Below are 25,034 nucleotides of genomic sequence, written 5' to 3' on the forward strand. Positions count from 1 at the left end.
ATATATCTTTCAACAAGTTGGTTATCCACCTCATCATGTATGCAACTACTTTTAAGGCACTTAGGTTGTTTATGAACCCAGCATGAAGTATAGTGTCAAATTATTTGTCCAGATCCAAATAAGCTCAGAAAACAGAATGGCCACCATCATTACCCTGTGTGACCTTTTCAAATGGGTTAACTAAACTGAGTAGGAAGGCTCTCCCTTTGACAAAAGCAAACTGATGTAGGTCTAGCCTGATAAAGGTTTTTAATATCACAGTTTATGAGGTCAAATATGATGCATTCCATGGCTTTCCAAATCAGACTAGTCAATTTAATGGAGTTATAGTTATCCAAGTGAATGGTAGTGCTGCCCTTGTGCATGAGCATCACCACTGTAGTTTGCCATACTCGGGAGACAAATTCTGTATCTAAACTCAATTTAAGCAGTTTAAGAAGGGGCTCCAAAAGGGAACATGTGGTACTATTTATTAGGCATCATGGTAATAAAAGACAGCAAATTGCAGATAAATATAACCACAAATCACTTTTTTAATCAAGTTTAGCATTTCTGCCTTGAATAACTCAGACTTTATCAGAACTACCAATCAGAGACAGCTTATGCTTTCATATTTCCTTAACTCACAAGACTAACAGTCATGTAATATATCCAAAAGGCATATACAGATTTGGAGTACCAAACAGCTTTAATCCTGGTACCTCGGCATTTCGCTTTCAAGGGATATCAACATATCAAATTCTAAAGCTTAAATATACTAAGCAATTAACCAATTAAACAATTGTGTTTCAAAATTTGTCTATACAGCCCACTTTTAAAGTGACCAGTGCACATTACACATAAACACATCCCTTACTCAAGAAAAACTACTACATTTCCCATAGAACTTCAGCAGCAGCAAAATTGCAACAAAAAAATTACCATGAATTGTAATAACATCAGCAATAACATCATCAGCAACAACAGCAATAACATCATCAAAAAAATTCAACCAAGTTTACATAAAAAAATAAAACACCACCCTCTGATAATGTGTGTATGTAATCATATGAAAAATATACACAGACACACATATATGCACATTTATGGACATATTATCAATGACATTTTTCCAAAAATTTAACAACACTTCCTGATTTAATTCATGTGGGGCCAAGGTTCCAAAATTAAAAATAAAAGTAGTCTCCAGCTGATTTAACTTATTAGCAAATACAGTACTACTACCACAGTTGAGTTGCCAGATGGTTGGGCTAATACATTAAAAAACAGAATCAAAATTTCCCGAATGGGCTTCAATAAAATGTTCTGCCACTGGACTGAAGCCTATATTACCCCTTCTAACATTTCCAAAATGTTCCAAAATTCTAATCTTAACTTTTCTTTTGGTCTGACCTATATACTATCTAACCTCATCACACCCAGAACCCAGAATATATGTAACACCACATGACTGACAATTAAATCTTGCTTGAGAGACAAATCTGTGCCCATTGATCATAGTATTAGATACATTTCTGATTCTATGGCACATACTGCATCTCCCACAAGGAAAAGACCCCAATGAACTATTCTGAGTTCGATTGGAAATTGGGTAGTTTAACAGTTCATTTAGGTTTAAAAATCTACCAAAAGAAAAAGTCACATATTGTGGAAATAAAGTGCTAAGTTTATCGTCAGCTGTTATCATTGGCCATAGCCGTGTAACTACCTGTCTAAGTGTGTCTGAAAAGGGACTAAACCTAGTAACATAAAATATTTTATTTTCTGTCACCTCCTCTCTTGAAGTAAATTGAATTCTATGTCCAAACATACTATTCTCATGCAAATGTTCCCTACTTATCACATTATTCAACAGTTTATTCTTTGCTTCATTAAGAATAGATCTAGAATACCATCTGGCCGATAATCTCTCCTCTATTTCAGCCAGAGACTTCTATTTAGAATCCATCTCAGAAGTGTTCATCCATACTCTTGTAAATTCGCCATAAGGCAATGACTTAATGAGATGCTCATGGTGCACGCTGGAAGCATGCAAAAAATTATTCCCAGCAGTATTCTTCCTAAATGGAACATATTGAATAACTCCCATCTCATTCACAAAAAACTGGACATCCAGAAAACTAATGGTACTGAAGTCTGTGTGACAACAAAACTGTAAACCAATTCAAGTCCCCCACAAATTCCTCAAACTCAGATAGAGGTCCCTTACAAATGAAAGTCAAATTGTCTATGTATCGCCTATATAACATAACCTTCTCCTTGTAATAAATATGGCTGTACACAAACCGCTTTTCAAACTCCCCCATGTACAAAACAGCATAAGAGGGAGCAAAAGGAGCCCCATAGCAGTGCCCCTTATCTGCAAATAATATTTCTTGTTAAAACTAAAATAGTTGTGTGTTAAACAAAATTCAAGTAACTCCAAAATGTAGGCACTGCCAGGCCCTTTACCCAGTACTGATGCCAATAACAACAGTCACCAAAAGAACTGGTAACACCAACAGTGCCACACTACAGACACTTGTCAAAACCAAAGAAAAAACAAAAAACCTAATAAATCCAAAAGGCATACAAAGATTTGAAGTACCAAACAGCTTTAATCCTGGTTCCTCGGCATTTCACCTTCAAGGGATATCAACATATCAAATTCTAAAGCTTAAATATACTAAACAATTAAACAACTGTGTTTCAAAATTTGTCTATACATCCTACTTTTAAAGTGACCAGTGCACATTATACATAAACACATCCCTTAGTCATGAAAAACTACATTTCCCATCAAAGCTCGTGATTTAATCCATGTGGGACCAAGGTTCCAAAATTAAAAATGAAAGTGCCCACTTGGTCCCACATTGATTAAATCAGGAGGTGTTGTTCAATTTTTGAAGAAATTTCATTGATAATATGTCCATAACTGTGTGTGTGTGTGTGTGTGTGTGTGTGTGTGTGTGTGTGTGTGTGTGTGTGTGTATTTTTCATATGAGTACATACACACATTATGAGAGGGTGTTGTTGTATTTTTTATGTAAACTTGGCTGATTTTTTTTTTGGATGATGTTATTCCTGTAAAATTCATGGTAATTTTGTTGTTGTAATTTTGCTGCTGCTGAAGTTGTATGGGAAATGTAGTAGTTTTTCATGACTAAGAGATGTGTTTATGTGTAATGTGCACTGGTCACTTTAAAAGTGGGATGTATAGACAAATTTTGAAAAACAATTGTTTAAATGTTTAGTATATTTAAGCTTTAGAATCTGATATGTTGATATCCTTTAAGGCAAAATGCCGAGGTACCAGGATTAAAGCTGTTTGGTACTCCAAATCTGAGTACTCCTTTTGGATTTATTAGGTTTTTGTGGTTTTTCTTTGGTTTTAAAAGTCATGTAACCTTTTGTACTTTAAAAATAAATTAATATACATATAGAAATCATTTCACAATAACTGTTTAGTTGGAGTTTGTTTTGATACTTCTTTAGAAGTTCATGAAATGTATACATGGAAACTCTTAATAATACATATTTTGGTGAATCTGTATTGGCATGGTATTCCCACACAGCATTATTTTTCTGGTTTTGTTGGATAATTATCCTGCTGAAGTTTCCTCATTTTGGCTTTTTGGGTTTAATTTGTATAAGACTGGTGTTAGCATGCCTTCACAGGAACCTATTCCTTCATCCCAGGACTTGGATTTATCGAATTTACCTGTTTGGAACCTGACAGACGTTACACAGCAGTTAATGCACGTAATGTCTGTCGCAGTGATAAATAGCTCTGTGGCTTTTACTAACAGTACTATGAATCGTGAAGAGGATGTTGCTCCAAAGGCTATGCAAGATGTTGTAGACAGGGTTCAAAGCAGAAAAGTAACATCACTTGATACATGATTCTGAACACCTGTGGGTATTTCTAATGAAACACTGAGTCAACTTCTTTGTCAAACAAGTTTATGATTTTTGAAAAAAAGCTAAACAAATTCAGAAATCCCCAAGTGTAGAAAAGTTACTTTGAGTATATAAAACGTAAAAGAGTCCTGAAAGGACTTAGATAATGTAAGTTTCCAAATGGTCTCAAAGAAAATTTAGCCCTGCATCAGGAGTTGTTGGAATGTTTTGGTCTACATGGATGAGAACTGATGGGAGTTTTGATTAAGCACAATGAACTAGAAATAAATTGTCTATTGATATTTAAATGATTATGCACTGTTAAGAACAACTTTTTGAAGCATGAACATCAAAATATAAAGGTATCTTTTGCAAAGTTTAAATTTGTTATAAGAATATCTTGCAGTGTATGCAGAAGAAGAGGAACTTTAAATGTGACCATATGGAATATGAGGGCTGTTATTCTTATCTGAAACTAATTTCTCTGAATGTAGGTGAAATATCTAGTATTCATGATGATGCTATTTCTCCTATGGATTATACAAGGGAAGAGTCGGCCCCTTTAAATCTAACCCCCCATAAAATGGCAAGACTACAAACTCAGCAAACAATGGGGGTGTTCCAACAACAAGATCAATGGGGGGCACTATGCTTTTGGATTACATCAGTTTGTATTCACACTCCAAGAAATCCAGGAAAGGATGGAATCAGAGATGGCTCAACAATTACATTATGAAGGTACTGTTCTGTTTTAAAAAAATATTTTAATATTTTTAGTTGCAGTTATCTTGCATTTCTTACTTTTATCTGAAAAGCAAGGTGTACAAAATAGTGCTGATACTAATACTTCTGTATGGTATGAAAACCTGGGCAGTAAAGGCAGAGCAGTTAAGTAAGCTAGTTGTGATGGAGTTGAAGTGGCTGAGACAGGTGGTAGGGTACACATTTTTCTGGTTTTGCTGAATAATTATGGTGCTGGGGATTCCTAGTTTTGGCTTTTACTTTCTATTTTGTCCAAGTGGGTTTAGGCTTTGGATTGATCTATGTGCTCAAGCTATATTGTTTCTCTCCTGGCTAGCTGTAGGGTATAGGAGAACTAAGGTAAGTGAAGGCACAACTAAGTTTGAGTAGCTGAGAGTTGTCTAGTGCAGGCAAGTACAGGGTATGTGAGAGCAAAGCATCTGGTGCAGCAACCACTATAGCAAAAGGAAGGCTGCTCATCTGGTAGCAGTACCCTATCACTGAGGAGCACAGTGTGTGACTAATAGTAGGCAAGCAATAGCAATGCTCCAAGATGGCCCCCCAAACCCTGCCAAGTTAACATATGCCCTGGCAGCAGAAAATTAAACTCACAGGAAACCAAACTATCTTTTCCTGCAGAATAAGCACTGGCAATGTTCTAAGCAAGCTTCAAGGTGGCCAAGTCATAAAAAAATAAAAAAGCTGGAAATGGCCAAGTCTTAAAAAATAAAAAAAGCTGGAAAAACAATTGCAGTACTCAGGAATCAGTTAAGAAATGAGATCATGTGCCTTGCACAGTAGAAAATATGGTCACTAAAATACAAATCCAAGGTGTTCCTGGGTTCTCAATGCATAGTTGGCCTTCCATCAGCAATGCAGCAGGGCATCATAAAGGAGCTAGGGGCATATCCCTCCAGCAATGTATGCAACAGCACTGAATGACAAAAAAAAATTGTAGGAATATAAATCAGTGGCAAGCAAAACTCTTTTAAAGCATGAGGTATGTTGATATAGCTGACATCTGCATCATTAAAATGTATAAAATATTTTTTCAGGAGATACAGTGAGTTCAAACAGAGCATGCTGGGATGCTGTCAGGAACAGCCATGGCACTGTGGCACTGACAGTCAGCCTTGTTCTGTTCTCAGTTCTAGTTACAGAGTACTGGTGTGGTTGTACATACACACATATCTATCATACCAGGCAGAAGCACCTAAAAGTACAGTTGTGTACACTTACTATAAATGTAGATGTGCGGGTGTATTCACTGTTGCAGTCATCACATTTGGGTTTTCCCTGCCAGGGTAGCCCTCAGCTGGCCCGAATACCAGAGACTTAGCATTTCTGCGTTGATTGCTGTTGCTCCAGGATTGACATCAGGTCGTCAGTAGTATAAAGTAAGGCAGCCGACGCCATTACATCAGTTTTTCTTGCCCTAACCTGTCAGGAGCCCCCAAGTAGGAGCCATGTTCTGGTGGAAGAAACCCCACCAGTGGAAAATAAATACCAATAAGTCCCTTGTAAGGAAAGAGAAGAAAAGGGGGATGGAGGGAAGGAAACCAGGACTGCAACAGTGAATACACTCAGACATCTACATTTATGGTATGTGTACACAACTGTACTATGTTCTTCATGTTTCACTGTTGCAGTCATCACATTCAGGTTGATTCCCAAAGCTGAGGAAAAGGGTGGAGGCAGTAAAGGAAACTTGCGACTGGCTATAATGCCCTGCAAGACTGCAGAGGCAAACCCTGCCCTGGATTTGGAGAAGATAGGCAGGTGGTATTGCTTGGTAAAAGTGTGAACAGATGTCCAGGTGGCAGTCTCCAGGATATCCCTGGTGGGGACTCCTCTGAGGAAAGCTGCAGAGGTGGAGGCTGCTCTGGTGGAGTGTGTCCTGAACCCCTTGGCGGGAGGCATTCCATGTTGCTTGTAGCAGAAATGGATGTAGTGTGCTATCCATTTAGAGATGGTTTGTTTGGAGATGGCTTTGCCTTCTGCCCCTGTAGCAAAGCTAACCAGCAGTTGATCCGACTTCCTGAAGGATTCAGTCCTGTCCAGATAGAATCTGAGCTGTCTGTGCACATATAGAGAGTACAAAATCCTTTCCCCCTTGTTCTGGGAATTAGGGAAAAAGGTGGGCAAATAAATAGATTGGTTCAGAGACTCTTCTGACTGAAGTGATAGCCAGAATGCTGTTTTCCAGGAAAGAAATCTTAGCTCTGCAGAAGTAGCTGGTTTGAAGGGCAGCAGGGTGAGCTTTTACAATACAAAGTTAAGGTCCCAAGCTGGAGTTGGTGTCTTTCTGGGTGGCTTCAAGTTGCTAGCCCCTCTTAGGAACTGTTTGATCAAAGGTTGTGAGAAATGGGGCTGCTCAGTGGGAAAATGAGCAGAAATAGCAGTGCAAGTCATGAATTTTTATAGAGGAGAAAGAAAGACCACTGTGTAGTAGGTCAGCTAAATAATCCAGGATGAGAGGGAGGGAGGGCTGTGCTGTATTGGCTCCCTTAGCCTGGATCCAGGTGCAGAACCTTTTGTATTTGTCAGCATAAGACATTCTGATGCTATGGCATCTGGCCTCATGGATAACATCTAGAACCTGTTTACTGAGGTTGGCAGATTGGTTCGGAGTTAGGGAAAAAGCCAAGCTGTCAAATTGAGTGTTTGCAATTGGGATGCATGAAATCCCCTTCCCACTGGGTCAGGAAGTTTGGAATCTGAGGAAGATGCCATGGCAGCAGTGGTGAGAGGCTGCGTAGTGGGGGATACCAGTGCTGCCGGGACCAGTCTGCAGTTATCAGAATGGTCCTTGGTTTTTCCTCCTTATTTTGAACAGTACCCTGGGGATGAGAGGAAGTGGAGGAAAGGCATAGACTGATAGGCTGACCCAGGGGAAGGACAGGGCATCCACTTTCCAAGCCATGCAGTGATGCTCCCTGGTGCAGAATTTGCTGAGCTGATGGTTGGTATGAGAGGCAAAGAGGTTGACCTCCAGAGTGCCCCATTTCTGAGTTATTAGGGTGAAGGTTCTTCTGTTGAGCTGCCAGTCATGTGGTTCCAGAAGATTTCTGCTTAATTGATCTGCCAGAGAGTTGAGAGAGCCTGGCAGGAATTGTGCTAACAGGTGTAGTTGCATGGCAGAGGCTGTGTGCCAAAGAGTCATGGCCAGCCTACACAGAGGGTAGGAGTGAGTCCCTCCCTGCTTGTTGATGTACCACATTACAGTGGTGTTGTCTGTTTTGATCAAGGGAGCCCCTGGAGAAAGAAAGGGTTTGAAATCTGTCAATTTGTGCTGCACAGCCATCATCTCTTTTTGACTGATGTGCAGAGGGATTTGCTACAGGCTCCATTGGCCCTGTATGCGCCTGTGGTCCAGGTTTACCCCCCATGCATAGTCTGATTTGTCTGTGGTGAAGGTCTGGGTGGTGGGGGATGGGTGAGAAAGGCAGTCCCTTGTTGTGGGAGCATTCTGTTGCCCACCAAAGGAAATTTGTCTGATGCAGGGAATTATAGTTAGAAGAGTTTCCAGGTCTTGAGAGTGTTGACACAAATGGCTTTTCAGGTACCATTGAAGTCTCCTCATATGCAGTCTGGCATATGAAATGAGTAGTATGCAAGATGTCATGAACTCCAGAGCTTGCAGGATTTTCCTTGCAGATAGCTGGGGCTTGGTGGCTTGTTGAGAGAAGAAGGCTGTCAGGAAAATTTGTTTCTCTGGTGTAAGGTATGCCATCTGGGATGCTGTGTCCAAGCTTGCTCCCAGATAATCCTTTGGGTGGGCATCTGTTTGGATTTCTTTTCATTGATTGTGTACCATAGGGAGGTTAGAAGCATCTTGACAAAGGGCAGGTGCTTGAGCAGCTTTTCCTGGCTGTCTGCCTGAATCAGGCAGTCGTCTAAGTATGGGTAAATCTGGATATTTCTTTGTCTGCAAAAGGCAATGGCCAGAGACAGACATTTTGTGAAAACTCTGGGTGCAGTGGATAAGCCAAAGGGAAGCACAGAGAACTGAAAGTGATGAGATCCTTCCCTGAAATTTCTTGCATGATTCCCTGATAGGAATGTGGAGGTAAACCTCTTTTAGATCTAGGGTGGCTAGCCAAGTGTCCTTGGAGAGCATGGGTAGCAGCTGCTGGAGGGTGAGCATTTTGAATTTTGGAATCACCAGGAAGGTGTTTAGAATGGATAGATGGAGGATAGGGTGCCAGGTTCCCTCTTTTCTGGGTACCAGGAAAAGTCTGGAGTAGAAACCTTGGCCTATCTGTTCTGCAGGAATGTGCTCTACTGCCCTCATAGAGAGCAGGGAAAGGATTTGTTTTTGAGCCTCTGCCCACTGGTTTGGTGGTAGATTTGGGAACCCTTTTGTGGTTGGAAGGGTGTGGAAGGAAAATGTATATCCCTGAGGCACTATATTCAGAAACCAGTGGTCGCTGGTAATGGTGGCCCAGGTGCTTCAGTGAAAGGAGAATTTTCCTCCTAGGGGTAAGTGAAGGTGGGCAGAGAGAGTGGGTGGGGGAGGTGAGTCACTGTGAGTTCTTACCATAAAGGGGTGTCTTAGAACTCCCTGCTTTTAAAGTGGAGGTAGTCTACTGCTTAGATCTCTGCATTCCCTGTGGCTGCTGTCTGGGGGGTCTGGTTCCCCAGGGTCTAGGCTGGACTGGTTTACTGGAAGCAGGAAATGACCAGTATTTAGTGGGCCAATGCCTGCTAAACCTAGGTGGCTGGACCTGCAAGAAGTCCTTAACTGTTTGCATAGATTTTGCTTTTTATTCCATCTTTTTTAGGACCTCTTCCGCCTTAGTACCAAATAAGTTATCTTTGTTCAAGGGGGCATCCAACAATTTAGACTGAACATGGTCTGGCAAGGGCTGTTCCTTAAGCCATGTATGCCTTCTAATGACAGAACCAGTGACTGCTGCTCTGCAAGAAGCTCCTATGGCATCAAAACCACAGTGCAAGGTGTGTTTAGTTACTCGACTTGCAGAATGCATTAACTCTTATAATTCTTTAGATTCTGCCCAATCAGGAAAGGAAGACATCTTTTGTTTAAGGAGTTCCAGGGTATGTTGCTGAAATTTCAGCACATGGAACTGACAGTTTAGTGCCTTGATAGCAAGAGTAGCTGAGGTTTATACTTTTTTACCTCATCTGTCCAGTGCTCGGGAATCCCTATCTAAGGGGGTGGGATTCTTAGCAGAGGTTGCTTTAATTCCTTTAGGCTCTTGAGAAATTACCTCAGGGTCAGCAGTAGGATTCTTGAAGAGAAATTTGTGTGATTCAGGGACTCTATAGTACCTGTCTGGTTTCCTGGATGCAGGAGGGAGGGTGTCAGGAGTCAAGCTGGATTCCAAGAAAACATCCTCCACAACATCCAGGTCTGGGGGGATGGCCAAGGGTCTGTGCTGTGGAAGATCTAGGAATTCCCTGAGTCGCTTTTTAGACTGAGGAAAGTCTTGACTCTCCCATTGGAAATGCTCATTTAAGGTATGCAGGGTTTCCCCAAAGGAAAAATCCTCTGGACGAGAGGCTGAGGGAATTGAATCCTCCACATCAGAGTCCTCATAATTAGAGAGGGGTTGCATGTCTTCATATTCAGAGGCATCAGATTCATCTGACTCTTGTTCAGACAGAACTGCAGAGGATAGATCTATTTTCCTTTTGGAGGGGGTAGCTTGGCTTCTCCTGATCAACATGATAAGGTCTTCTGCCATTTTAAACTTTTGAGATTGAGGCAAGGAAGCAGGTGCTTGAGAGTAGGTGGTAGGTTTCTTGGGTATGGCTCGTATCCTGCGCCTTAGAAACTCAGTAGTTTCTGAAAGAACGGTAGTCATGAAAGAAGACATCAGTTTGTGTCGAGAATCGGTAGTGTGAAGGGCTTCCTCAGAAGCCAGTGCCTGCCCACGGCTCCAGACCCATCCAAGGTAGAGACGACCCCAGGATCCTTAGGCGAAGAAGAGCTTTGTGGCATACCGGACTCTGAAATGGTCTTGGTAGCGGCCTGCAAATCCACAGAAGTGGGCATATGGGGCTGCGAAAGCATCTCACTGAGGACCGCAGTACTGATGACTAGCTTAATAGAAGCGTTGTCAGTAGGTTTGGACCTGTGCGGTCTGTCCCTGTCTTTATCTTTACATTTTTTCAGAAGATTTGCTGTCGGATGGCTTACCAAAGCCATATCGGAGTTTGAGGACTGTAAGCGAAAATATCTGGCTACAATAAGGGCCTGACGGCAGATAGTTCTGGCGTTAAACAAAGCACAGAAGCGACAACTGGGGACGTTGTGGTCTGGGCCTAAACAAGTGAAGCAGTAAGAATGGAAATCTTGGTGTGGTATTTGCTTTCCACAGGCAAGACGATTATTAACTTTTTCTGACATTGGTTAGTGCAAGAAAAAAGGATCCCCAATGGGGTACTTAGCTTTAGAAGACTTCAACTTCAATTCGGTAGATGAAAACTCAGGTAGTGGCTGACCGGCACATCGTGAGAACTGCTTGTGCTTCGGGATCCACAGCAAGAAAGACTGATGTAATGGCATCGGCTGCCTTACTTTATTCTACTAATGACCTGTCATCAATCCTGGAGCGACAGCAACCGATGCAGAAATACTAAGTCTCTGGTATTCAGGCCGGCCGAGGGCTACCCTGGCAAGGATAATCCAAATGTGATGACTGCAACAGTGAAACACAAAGAACATCACTATTCTGTCAACATGTAATTCATGTTAATGAGCTACAAAACCAACTACTTTTTAAGCCAAATAGTTCTGTCTTGTGCAATCAAATGAGATAGTGTCCATGCTGGTTGAAGGGGGGGTACTTTATATTGATCATATTGTTTAATAGCCTAATTCGGGATACAACTGTAGGGAAGGTTACTGTTTATTGTCCATATAACACTGCTTCTGTAGTGCCTTTACTGAATGGAAAAACATTACAAACAGAACATCCAAGGACAATGCTACAGTTATTCCACCAGGCAATTTATCAAAATGACCTGGATCTTATGCCACATACACTTTGATGGACAAGGAAATATAACAGAGGCTTCCTCTGTGTCACCAGGACAATAGTGTAATTTAATCAGGTTGTGCTAGGTAGCCTGGTTTGCATTTCCAGAGCAGTCTAGTGTTTCACTCCATTTCTCTGAATTTTTCAAGAATCCCATGCAGCAAGTTAGATTACTCTACTGATTTACTCTGTAGATGTAGGTTTACACACAAAAATGTGTAGTGCTATCAAGTTTGTTGAATAGTTACCACTTAGCATTATTGCCAAGTAACTTTAGTGACCCAAGACCTGGTTGTTAAGGCTGTTCTTTTACCCATTAACATCTTAGACTGCTTCTACCAAATTAATACCACAGAAATATACAATGTGCCTTACATTATACATTCCACCCAAAATAACATTCCTTGCAAAAAGAATATGGGAGTAACAATCCTGCCTTTTGCAGACTGCCTTAAAGCCATTTTCCTCTTTTCAGTTTCCTATAAATTGCTGAGGGGTGATCTATGTCTGGTTTACAAAGCATCCACAAACCCCACACTTATGAATCTCCTGAATATGCATGTCAAATAGTATCATAATTACAAGGTTTAGGGATCTGAATTTTGTCTGTGACTTAAACAGAACATGCTGGAGAGAGAGATATGTGTTCCAGAGACTGCCTCTGCTATGAAACAGGCAACACACCTACGTAAAGCTGAGTTCATCAAACATCCAATTTTAGCTCAGCCTAGACCAGTGGATGGAGAATAGGAAATTCACACCAGGCCTGGCATCCATGTCTCTTATGATGCCTGCCCTTCAATGTCCTGTTTAGACACAAGAATCCATTATTCTTTCAGAAAATCTTGGCTAGGTTTAGAAAGGCCCTCCAGGTTGTTAACCTAGTAACAATCTATGAAGCTATGTGTAGTATGCTCCTCTAACATATGCAAATAAAGCAGCCGGTTTCATACCAACCAAGCAACCAAATGTTTCCTTTGGCAAATGCATGAAAGTATGGGATGCCACTATCACAGAACATGCTGTACTTACAGATATATCTTTTTTTTCTTTTGCAGGGATGAATTAACAGCCAAGTGACATACACTGGTATGTGACATTTCTGGCTCATTCTATTATATATAAACACAGCTGGAATGTACAGACAGCTCACATCACAGCACTAATTAGCAGCCATGTGAAGGATGTGAGTATTCATATACAGGACATAATGCATGCCTTTTAGCTATGATCAATTCTGCTAGGTGAACTCCTGACTACTAGTGCTGCACAACTAAGCAGCACTCATCTATGAATCCCAGCCGCAATTCATCCTCCTTAATGAACAGTCAGCTGGATTACCATTTCTCTTTAGAATGAATTACTCCACTATAAGCCTTCAGTCAGAAATTACTGTTCAACTTTATAGGTAAATTTAGGTACAATTTTAGTACCAAATATGGACCAAGTCAAACACCGTATGTGCATGACATCTGCCAACGAAGATGAAAAACAAAAACTGTTACATCTCAGGATTATTAGGTGTCCATAATATTTTAACAAAATTGTTTGCTTGCACTGAATGTGCATCTCTTCCTCTGATAAACAAACAATAAAAAACCCACACATATATGCCCAAAGCATACCTCTCAATCACGTATCACAAGACATCTGGACAAAGTCTAAAATAATGGAGGGACAAAGGCCCAAAAATAGGGAGAATTTTAAATATTGCTCTTATAAACTTAGAAAGTTGCTAGAATAACAGGATTTGTTTTAACATGCATTTTCTGAAGGTTATAAAGTCTGAAACTCAAATGTTCAATCCTTGGTGATTTGCCAGAAAAGCACGCATTATATAAGGAACAGACCAAAAAATATGTGGCAAAAATCTGGACATTCGTCAAAAATCAAGACAGTTGAGAGGCATGGCTCAAATTATTCAATCAGTATGTCTTTTAATATGAGAATACAAAACTATACAAGTGCCAGGACAAAGTAACACTTCTCATGGATATTTTCTTTTACCTTTATTTATTTGTTAACTGGGTTAGTGAAGTTCTTCTCAGAACTTCTTCCAGTCATGACTACAGCCACATAGGCAGGGTAAATGCAAGATACATGCACAGTATACAGTATTTGATTAACCAGCATGTTTTTTAAGAAGCGTGAGGAAACTGCAGTAACTAGAGAAAACCCAAGCAGAACAGACAAAACTGCACACTGACTGTGACTGGAAGTCAGGACTAAGCCTCAGCCCCTGGAGCTGGAGGTGGACATCTTATCTCTGAGACAACCATGCTGCCGAAGTAGTTCCTACACTTTGAAACAAAAATAGTGTGTGGTTGCTGGCACATATTTATTCAACAGAACAATTTCAAAGCAATATACTTCATAAGAACCAGGCAACATAACAGAAAATAAACTTACTGAAATGCAAATGTGCTCCCAAACAGATTTTTGGCAGCTCGGAAATTGGCTTCTTTGGCTGGAGGGCTGCTAAGCAGAAGAAACTGGTGCACAGTATGCATAAATTTAAGTTGCTAAGGAAAAATAAGAGGAGTATTTGTACAAGTTAGAGTCTTCTGGTACTTTCCTGTAGAGAATATTAATTCCAATTCAGTAAGAAACACAAGTGACATTAGTTAAAATTAGTTATTTTGAAGCGGACTTTTATAGGAAAAAAAACAGATAGTTACCTGCATTCATCATTTAATAAGCATACTATAAGAAGTCTCTCCCTAAGGGGGATGCTGTACACTTGAATGTGTCATCCTTCGAGTGAGATCTTAAACCAAGTTCCATCTATCTGAATCTGTGGCAGGTAAGGTAAATGTGAAAGATTCCGCAGCGTTTATTGAAAAGAGTAATGGTTCCTTATTTATGGACACCAAACACATATACTTTTTGCATTATTTGCATAATTACACTCTTCACGCCTTTTACATTTTTTCAATTTTGACAATTTTTCCATAATCCATTCTGGAGTCATACCTCTGGACCCTGGAATGACAAACTATTTTCTTTCCTACAGTCATGATGCATACCTTGACTTCAGGATAGTACTCTTGATGATAGTAAATCTATGGTGACTTTCATTAGCAACTTCATTTTGAATTTTTCTGTCATGGTACTCAAATACAGATGACCTCTTATGCTACCTTTCCTTAGTTGTATTGATGCATGTCTGGCAAATCATCCCACTTCATCTTTAGGGTACAGCAGGGCCTAACATTGGTATTGATTACTATTCTATTATCTGGTGTCTTAAGCAGATTCAGTTACACTCACAGTGTTCAGGCTTTCCTATCACCTATAATGTTACACTTTTCCTGGCCTAAAAGATGGTCTAATGGTTGTATAAAATGAATCTGGTACAATAAGCAGATGACTCATCCCTAATACATACTGCATATATTCGATCAAACAGCTCTAACATGACCTGCAGCATTCCTTTACAAAAATAAAAACTGGCTAGAACAATCTAAACTACTCCTAAATCCAAATAAAATTAAACAAATGATATTTTCATCTCCAACTCAAGAATCAGACTATTGTGACTTAAAAATATCCTTTGCCAATTTATTTTATTATTTTATTTTACATTTGTTGACTGGGAGTGTCCAGCTGAGCTATGGCCCTTTTTCAGCGGAGGTCCTGGGAGAAAAGCTCCAAAGATATACAATGCAATAAAAACAGCAATACAGATACATTTCAATAAAAATAGCAATAGAAAATTCTGGTAGTTAAAATACGTAAGCTACATATACGTATATTGCTGACAGTAAAACAGTACTCTAAACAAAAAGGAGAATGTTAAAAAATTAGAATAAGTTGTATGAGTTGGTTTAGAAAGAGTTGAGTAAATATAAGGTTTTGTATGCAGAGAATGATACTGACAACACTATCAGTGGGATTCAATAAACTCTGTGTAGGCTTTGAGAAAAGCCTACATGGAGTTTACATGTGTGCACGGTGATGCACAGTGAGCAGCAGTGCTCATTGCATATTCATGCCACGCACCAAGTTTAAACATAAATAAGTGAGGTTTCTTGGCTGGCAACAGTGTTGCCAACCTGGAAACCATATAAGTGAACAAGGGTAGCACTCCTGTTTAAATCACAGCACTGAAGGTCCAAGGTTTTTCATGGAATGACACAAAGATCACCAGGTCTTCACAGATAGCTCTCAATCTCTTAGTGGTAGACATCTGGACAAAAGCCAACATAATGGGGGACAATGACCCAGGAATAGGGGCATATTTTACATATTTGCCCTATAGAAATGTGCTAGAATAACCAGGGGTTTGTGTTAAGATAGACGTTCTGAAGGATTTGAAGTCTGAATCTCAAATGTATGTAATTACTGAGTCACATCAGTCCTGAAATCAACCAGTGATATGGCAGAAAGCCACAAATTTGATAAGGAACACATCTGGACATTCTGTGAAAATCTAGACAATTGAGAGGTATGAACTTTAAGTATATGGTCCAAACATAGTACAGGACAGTGCATCTACAATGCAGAATATTACAAAATCCCATTCCTGGCATTCTGTACTGAAGTTGTGTAAATGATCTGTAAGGGGACATGGACTGCCATATAAAACAAACACTCAGGGCAAGTGTGTGCATTGAATAGAGACACACAGATAAATTGTAGGAATGAACACAGGGAAAGAGGAGGTTACTATCCTAATGGACCTAAGGCATTTACAAGCCTTGCCATGTAAAAACACAAGTACCCTTATTGAGCATAGTTAGATGGCCATTGTTAGCAGAGAGATTTTGTGATCAGCACTGGCTGGCCCTGTCTATGAGGGACACAGGTGTCACCCTAGGGGTGAATTTACAATCACCTATCCAGCTGTCAAGGTTGAGCCAGAATAGGGTCATTGAGGAGCACAGCGTCACATGCAGTGGGGAGCCTATTACAGAGGAGTGGCAATCGCTGGGAGATATATCTGTCTCCCTAGCATGTTCTGTTTATGTCAGATGCTAGGTTGAGAATCCCAGAGCAAGTTATTCTTGTCCCATTTATTTACAGATGTCCAGCATTTCCTGTAGGGCAGGGTCTATGACTGCTCTGTAGGACAGGCATATATCCCCTCTCAGCAGCCTGCATGATACTGAGTACAGTGACAGGTCTTTCAGTCTTTCCATGTTTGTCATGTTTTGGAGATCCTGGATTCTTTCAGTCATAAACCTCTTTGTTTTCTTCATTTGATGCAGGTGTCTGGTGAGGTACAGACAGAAGTGAGCATTGTACACAATTATTGGTCTGATAAGGGTAGAGTACAGCAGAGCTATGACCTCCCTGATCTTGGATGTGATGACCTTTATTTATGAGGTGCACAATGTAGAATGTGTGTCTCACCACTATGGATACATAGTGACTGAAGTGTAGATGGCTATCAACAAGTGTTCCTAAGTCTCACAACACTGTGTTTGAGCTTACAGTGGTGATATGTATATCATAATTAGCTGGGGTAATTCATTGTCAAAGGGGGCAATGAGGCATTTTTTGCTTTAAGGTTCAGTCTGTGAGTTTGGCACCAATCATTTGTCAGTGTCAGTCCCTTCTGTAATATGTTAACATAGTTGGGGGACTCTATATGATTGCATCCAGGGGACAGTCATTTGCAGACTTAGTAAGCCACAGGCCATCTACCTTTGCCTGGACTTCAGTGAAACATTTTCCAAACAACTAGGGGTTCAGCACAGATCCTTGTGATATTCCACTGGTAAGTGGTCTACTGGTGGAGGTGCAGTCCCCAGCTTTGACAGTGTGTGTTCTGTTAGTGAGCCAGTTGGCTATCCATCTAGTAATGCATGGATTAATCCCCAGATGGGAGAGTTTCTCTATGTACCTCAATGGGGGATAGTGTCAAAGGCCTTGGATAAATCAACATAGTGCTATGCTCCATTATCGCTCATCCAGGTCTTTGGGGTCATTATCAAAGAAGTCCACAATTTTTAATAAGCAAGATATACCCTTGACAAAACCAAAATGAGTTGGGTGAAGTGTGTCGAAGGTCAAATATGTCCCTGTGGATAAGGTTCATGCTGTTCCCTTCCCCAGGCTTGTAGATAAGGCTTTTTAGGCTTATGGGTCAGTAGTTCTAGTTCTGCATGTTACCAGACTGATGTGCATTACATATCACACAACATTTGATATTAATGTCTGGGTGTTGGTGATATATGTGTGGAAAGAGTATTGAGATGTCAGGGTTGCAGTGCTTGGTGGGTGGCCTTCAGGTTTTAATGTTCCCACATGTAATTTCATGTTTTAGATAGGAAATGGACAGTATACAGCAGTAATACATAATATTTGTTGTTCCATAGTATGGAGAGCAGCGGGTTTGTGTGACAGTTGACAAAGTATATACACATGAGAAATACACATGTTTGCGTATAGCTATGTCAATACACAAAATTAAGCCACAGTTCTAAAGTCTTACTGTTAGTATTGAGTCTATACAACACAGCTGTTGCTTAACTGGATCTGTGGCAGCATGTGTTAATACATTGTAACATTCCTTTTTGTGCCCTTTTGGTACTGGGATTGAACCCAGGTCTATCTGATACTTTTAAATACTTTAACTTATATATCGATAATGCAATGATATGAATTCTTTATGGTACATGTTTTGCTGTGTGCTGGCATAGCGCAGCAGTGTTAAGTGACATTGAGTGGAGGTAACTGCATCATTTTGCCACCTGTCACCATTGCTGCTTGTGGGTGAGTGATGCACACCTTTGGCAAACATGGAGCCAAGAAAGTGAAGGGATCCATAGCTTTTGCAGAAAATTACGTGTGTTGTGTGTGATTATTTTTTCACTAGATTAGAATTATGAAAATTGGGTAGATATGAAAGTGAGTAGAGAAAAATGGGGAGCAAGCAGGGGGAAGAACAAATGGAAATTAATACAGGAATGTGCCGGAAGGAGGTAGGAAAGAACCAGAGCTATCCATTTATTTAACAATGTAAACTGAAAATATGTGCAGAATATTAACTGAATTTGGACTGACACCTCCAGAGAGAGGGGTGCAAAGAACACAGTCATGTTGTATAGCCAATTGGACTGAATGAAGTGTGTCGAGAACACACATGTGAGAAATGCAGGATATGTATTGGACGATTTATTTATTTATTTTGTAGGACAGGTGCCCATTTATTTTTTATTTGAGAGAGAGTACAATGTTGGGAAAAGGACATAGGGATATCTGGGTCAGATAAGTTGGGTTGGTGAGGAAGCAATTGCAGACAGGCAAGACAAACAAGACAAGAGACAAGGATAATGATGGACACCAAAGGCTGCGGGACACCATGATTGTGGTGAGGGTGGGGACAATCCAGACCCACAGCCGTCAAGGTTAGAGACAGTGAGAATCGAGTCCTCACCCACTGAACTACCATCATTGTCACCTTACTCTGCACGTGGCTGTATTGCTTGATGTCTCCTCCTCCTCCTTCTTTGAAACACAAGGGAGAGCAGCCTTTCTATCCAGCATAGGAGTGCACCAGTGGTGAGGTGCACCACCCTATACACCACCCCTGGCAACTCGCTGGGGGTGATGAAACCATCATATCTGCTACTGCTTTTGGAGGGTACCACTGGACCAGACTCCAAGGAAGGACTACCTGAAGGTGCAGGTAGTGTAGGGGCAGCAGAAGCAGTGCTGCCAGATTGACTCTCAGATGTGATGGGCATTGGAGCTGCAGCTGGTAGAGCAGTTCAAGCTGATCCATTGGGAATGGCCTACCGGTCTGTACTGTAGAGCATTTAGTGATGTGATACACATGGATGACATGAACACATTGTGATGACACATGATAAAAAATAAATAAATAAATAAATAAAATAAAATAAAAATAAAATAAATATTTTAACAATAAATTTAAATTACAATAAAATAAAAATATTTGTAAAATAAAATAAAAATAAAATAAATATTTTTAAAAATAAAATAAAATAAAAATAAAAAAATAAAAAAGAGAGATAAGAGTTTGGCTAAGAGAAAAAGAGATAAGATTAGTACCATCATATGACATACAGTGCATTAATACAATTATATAACTTTATTATATTAAGTTTTATTTAAGTCTACCTTCTTACAGATGCACACTATACTACAGATTGCTGCAAGTAATCCTTGAAATGTGCATATATTGCACATTTTTGTGATCAAATGGGTACCAGTGGGTTACTACAGAGCCACTACTAACAGCAAATGAAGAGTTCTTGTCCACTGTCAGAGATCCAGACAACATTCATGAAAGTACAAAACAGCATGTCCTTGACATTGGTGCTACTTTTTCAGGGACAGGACACATGCCCCAGGGGAGCTTCCAGGTAGGCTTTTGTATCTCAATTGTTGAATACTGTTGTATAGTAAAACAATTAAATCAATACGTTACTTCTATGTCACAAGAATTTTTTTTACGGGGGTGGGGGCATTGAAGATTGCTGCAGTTAACAATACATTCTGATTGATTAGCTTAGGTTGGAGTTGTCGGCCAAGTTTTTGTTGAAAGTATAGTTAATGGACATATAAAGGGGTGAAAGTATTACCTCCTGTGTTACTGTTAATTGTGATGATTTTGCCCTTACCTTTTGCTTAACTTCTCCCAGGACCATCTGGCTTGTAGAGGAGAATACCATCTGCAAATGGTAAGGCAAACATTTGTATGTCAGTACTGCTGAGCAAATTTAAGAAATATCTTAGTGTGTGATGTTGATGTCAGGCCTGTTGTGTGTACTGCTGTACTGTAATAGTGGCACCACTGTATGTTTGTTAGCATATATTGGGCTATAGTAGTGTAGGTATTAATTTTATCCCCCGTTTGTTGCTTGTCATCAGCAACATGGTGTAGGCAGTCACGCATGTCAGCCTGTGGTGCATCTATAACCCAAAGCATTTCTTTGGAGCACCTATGGGAACATTCCTGTGCCTCCATGATGGCTCTACACATATGTTGAGTGGCACGGGAAGAGAAACCTGGACCAGGTGGGGGATGGACAGCACCCTTCCTCAAGCACCCCTAACAACCATCCTGTGTGGCACCTTGCCCACACTTTGGCTATGGCCACAGTCAACAGGCACTAAAGCTGCAGTAATCACACTTCCCTGATCAATTGTCTCACCCTCCACCTCTCCAATATCTGTGAGCTCACTGGAATGGGTAGGCATCATACCTCTCAACCTGGAAACATCAAAAATCTGGACAAGGGTCATGAAAAATAGGTACAAATCTGTACGCTGATTAACATCAAATTTGCATACATACTTATGTAACCTTGTCCACTCCAATGGAACTCTGGGATCCAACTTCCAAATGCAAACTGAAGAACAGATAACCGAAGTATGGCACCAGAGTCCCCTCTGCAGCCATCCCAGTGTCCCATTACCTGTCTATTTTGCCCCATTTACCATAAACACTAATGTGTACATACTACTTTACTTCTACAGTGATTATTTGGATTTTATTTTTACATTTTATAGCACAAACACTAATAGACATCTGCTAAACAACAAAGCTGCTAAACAAAGCAATACTGTCTGACAATGAAAATAGACTTGGCATTAAAACTTCTCTGCCCTTGAAACTCACATTCATTGAAACAGCACTGAAACCCACACCACATCCCAAAAAAAAATGCATCTGGCCAGTGGTGGATAAAGATTACCTTTGGGCTCTTTTCAAATCATTGGTCCCTTGCACACGAAACAAGAAACAAACGTGTTCTTTGATACACCTTCCTGACTTTATTAAATTATATTCCTTGTATAATACAGCACACTTGTTAGACAGAGTGCATTTTAAATTTACTGTCTGAACATTTTTTCAGTAGGCAATGAAACAAAATGCATGAACCAATAATGACTAAACTGCCCAATTCAGAACATGTCCATCATAAAAGTCTACTTCCACACCCACTATATATATATATATATATATATATATATATATATATATATATATATATATATACAAGCAAAAACATGTCCCAAACCAAAGTGAGCAAAAGCCAAAGATATAAATCAGAAAAAATCCCAAGGTATGGAGACATGCACACTGTTAAAGACTCCATAAGTCTGTTTATTTCAATTCCACAAAAAATGTACTGTGTAAGTGCTTTCGTAACAAATTACTTCCTCAGACACATCATAACACTTGATAAAAGACTCAGGTTTTATACCTTACCTAATCAACACAAACCAGTTTCCCTCCAAAATATTTAAAGGTACATACATATTTAGAACCATTGTTCATTCATATAATGAATCAATTTAACATAAAATATAAGTTCAATAACATGCTAAAACATATAATTATAAAAAGATTTCATAAAACCTATGCCATGTAAACTCATTTCTTAATATTCTTATTTTTTAAGACAGGTAAGAGGGATAGTGTATCATTCAGCCCATACACTCTATGGGCTCCGAGCCTAAAAATATGGTTTTAATACCTGCACATTACCAGGTTGGCATAAGAGTTAGCACAGAAAGCATCCCTTATGAGACATGGAAAGCAGCAGAACAGTCAAATAGATTTTTTTATATATGTTGTTGGAAATAGTTTTAGAGCATAACATCTTTCTCTTCAGTGACAAGTGTTACAGGCAAATAGATGGAGTAGAGATGGGCACTGGTTGTGCTAACTCTTATGCCAACCTGGTAATGGATGAGTGGGAAAACCATCAAATACACTTAAAAGGGAGTATACAGATCAGGATATACAGTCGCTTTGTGGATGATCTGTTTATTGGGTGGGAGGGTAGTGAAGAAGCACTGGATGAATTATGTACAGAATTAAACACTAATAATTTTTTTACAATTTAATACCAAGAAGTCGAGGTTAAAAATCACCTTCTTGGATGTAGTAGTGCAACAAAGCAGTGCAGGTATTGAAACCAGGATGTATAGAAAAGAATGCTATCAACCCTCTTATTTACATAGCGATAGCATGCACCCACCCCATATTTTCTCAAATATAATAAAGGGACAAGGGCTCAGATCATCACGCCTCACTACTAGCGATGACAAATTCTTTGTTAATCAGGTAGATTTGAAGAAGGAATTCCAAGGAAAAGGGTACACCAAGAGCCAAATAAATTCAGTATATGAACGGATTAAGGCTGACAGGCATGGAAGAGGCAAGCCATATTTCTCAACGAAAGTAGTTGGTATAGATAAAGATGATGCCACAGACATAAGAATCCCCCTAGTTATTTCATACACTCAGGAACTACGTAGTGTGAAAAGCATTATAAACAAGAATTGGTACATTTTATTAGTTGATGAGCAAACAGAAAGGTGGGTAGGGCAGAAGCCTAAATTCACATATAAAAACAGGAAAAGTCTTAAACAGCAGCTGTGTTATTCGAAGTCTAATGTAATCACCCATGAATTGGAAAGAGGCACAAGTAAGTGTGGCAAGTGCAATTACTGTGAATATATTAATATATTTAGGTTTTTTAGGCACCCCAAAACCGGATATTTATGGGAGATTAGAGCTAAAGTCAATTGCAATAGTAAAGACTTAGTTTATTTTGCCTCCTGTGTTAAGTGCTATAAATGTTATGTTGGCAAAACCAACCGCCATCTCAAAACCAGGATTAGAGACCATCTATATTGCACAAAAAGGGGAGAAGAATATAGTGCATTGGCTAAACATATTATATCTATGGAGAATGAACACACGTTCTTATTCAAAGTATTTCATGTGCAATATGCCAATGAAAGACTTGGTGATTTAGTAAATGATACAGAACTAACAGAACTGAAATGGATTTTTAGGCTCGGAGAACACAGAGGGTATGGGCTGAATGATACACTCTATCCCTCTTACCTGTCTTAAGAAATAAGAATATTAAGAAATTAGTTTATATGGTATAGGTTTTATGAAAACTTTTTATAATTGTATTTTTTAGCATGTTATTGAACTTGTATTTTATGTTAAATTTATTCATTATATGAATGAACAATGGTTCTAAATATGTACGTACCTTTAAATATTTTGTAGGGAAACTGGTTTGTGTTGATTAGTTATGGTATAAAAACTGAGTCTTTTATGAAGTGTTATGATGTGTATGAAGAAGTCATTTTTTACAAAAGTGCTTACACAGTACATTTTTGTGGAATTGGAATAATAAACAGACATGTGGAATCTTTAACAGTGTGCCTGTCTCCATACCTTGGAATTTTTTTCTGATATATATATATATATATAGATATATTTATATATATATATATATATAGATATATTTATATAGAAAATGACAGTAGTGTATGCCACAGACATCTTGCACAGCTTCTTGCCCTCATTTTCAATTTCAGATTTTTTTGGGGGGAGGAGAAACATTTTGGAAAGTTGCTAGAATAAAATGTTGTGTTACTACGATGCATTTCACTGCCAAGTCTTGAACCCAGGACCCTGTGTACTACTGTCAGAGCAATATTCCACTATGCCAAATCAGCAGTTTGCTGAAAGATGGGAAGACTGAAACTTAAATGGCTATCATTTAATGAATTCAGTTCTCACTTCTCATCATAGCTCTGAACCTCTTAGTACAAAACACCTGGACAAAGCCAATAATGGGGGAATACAGCCCCAAAATAGGGACAAATTTCAGATACTAATCTTATAAACTTTGAAAATAAAAGGTTTTGTGTTAGCATTTATTTTCTGAAGAATATGAAGTCTGAAATTCAAATGCCTGCTGTTATTTAGTGAATTAAATCCTTTACTGATGTGCCACAAAAATCCTGAAAACCACAGATTTTATGAGGAACAGGTGGTGGCTAGGGACTTTAGGCTCTTTTTACCTCGTACCTAAGGTACAGGATTTGAGCCTGAGAACCTATTAAATTGGGGGCATTTTCACCCCCCCCCCACACACACACACACATACACACTGGACTTCACATCTGGACGAACGGCAGAACTGAATATGTTTTGTTCGGTGTTCATCCTGGACTTTGCGGTTCCCACTTGTCATCACAGATGAGAGAGATAGACTGTTTCCCTGATTGTGCGTACATCCTCAAAGTCCAGAAATGTATGCACTGAGCCCTTGAGACTGATTCTGACAGGCTGGTAGCCCTGATGAAGCTGATGTCATTACGCATGTAATAACATCAGCTCGAAACCGGAAAAAAATTTGGAAATGAAGGGGTGTCACTCGGGAATCATGGCACACCATTATTTGGACCCAAAAACTCTGTAAAAAATGAGTAATTCGGTATGGTTGGACTCCAAACTCAGTAAAAACTGAGTAGTTCGGTACGGTTGGGAGGTATGGTAGGCATAGGCCTCCTGGCTGCGTCCAATGTAATTTCAAGGGTGGATGTATGTCAACCTCAGTGTCAGATTCAACCTCTGCACCCCCAACTTTGCCTCTGTTTGGCCACCATCAT

The 25,034-nt window shown here is 39.6% G+C and overlaps 1 protein-coding gene across 1 annotated transcript in view; it reads right to left on the reverse strand.

Annotated features, from left to right (window-relative positions):
- PARP8 (poly(ADP-ribose) polymerase family member 8) overlaps positions 1-25,034 on the reverse strand; it is a 1,481,732-nt gene that overhangs the window by 332,494 nt on the left and 1,124,204 nt on the right. The window contains exon 20 of the mRNA XM_044077685.1: positions 14,037-14,149. Within this exon, the coding sequence (XP_043933620.1) occupies positions 14,037-14,149 (113 nt within the window). The remainder of the gene's footprint in view (positions 1-14,036; positions 14,150-25,034) is intronic.

Source organism: Protopterus annectens, chromosome 1.part1, assembly GCF_019279795.1.
Source record: "Protopterus annectens isolate FY-2018-M chromosome 1.part1, PAN1.0, whole genome shotgun sequence".
Lineage (NCBI taxonomy): Eukaryota > Metazoa > Chordata > Ceratodontiformes > Protopteridae > Protopterus > Protopterus annectens.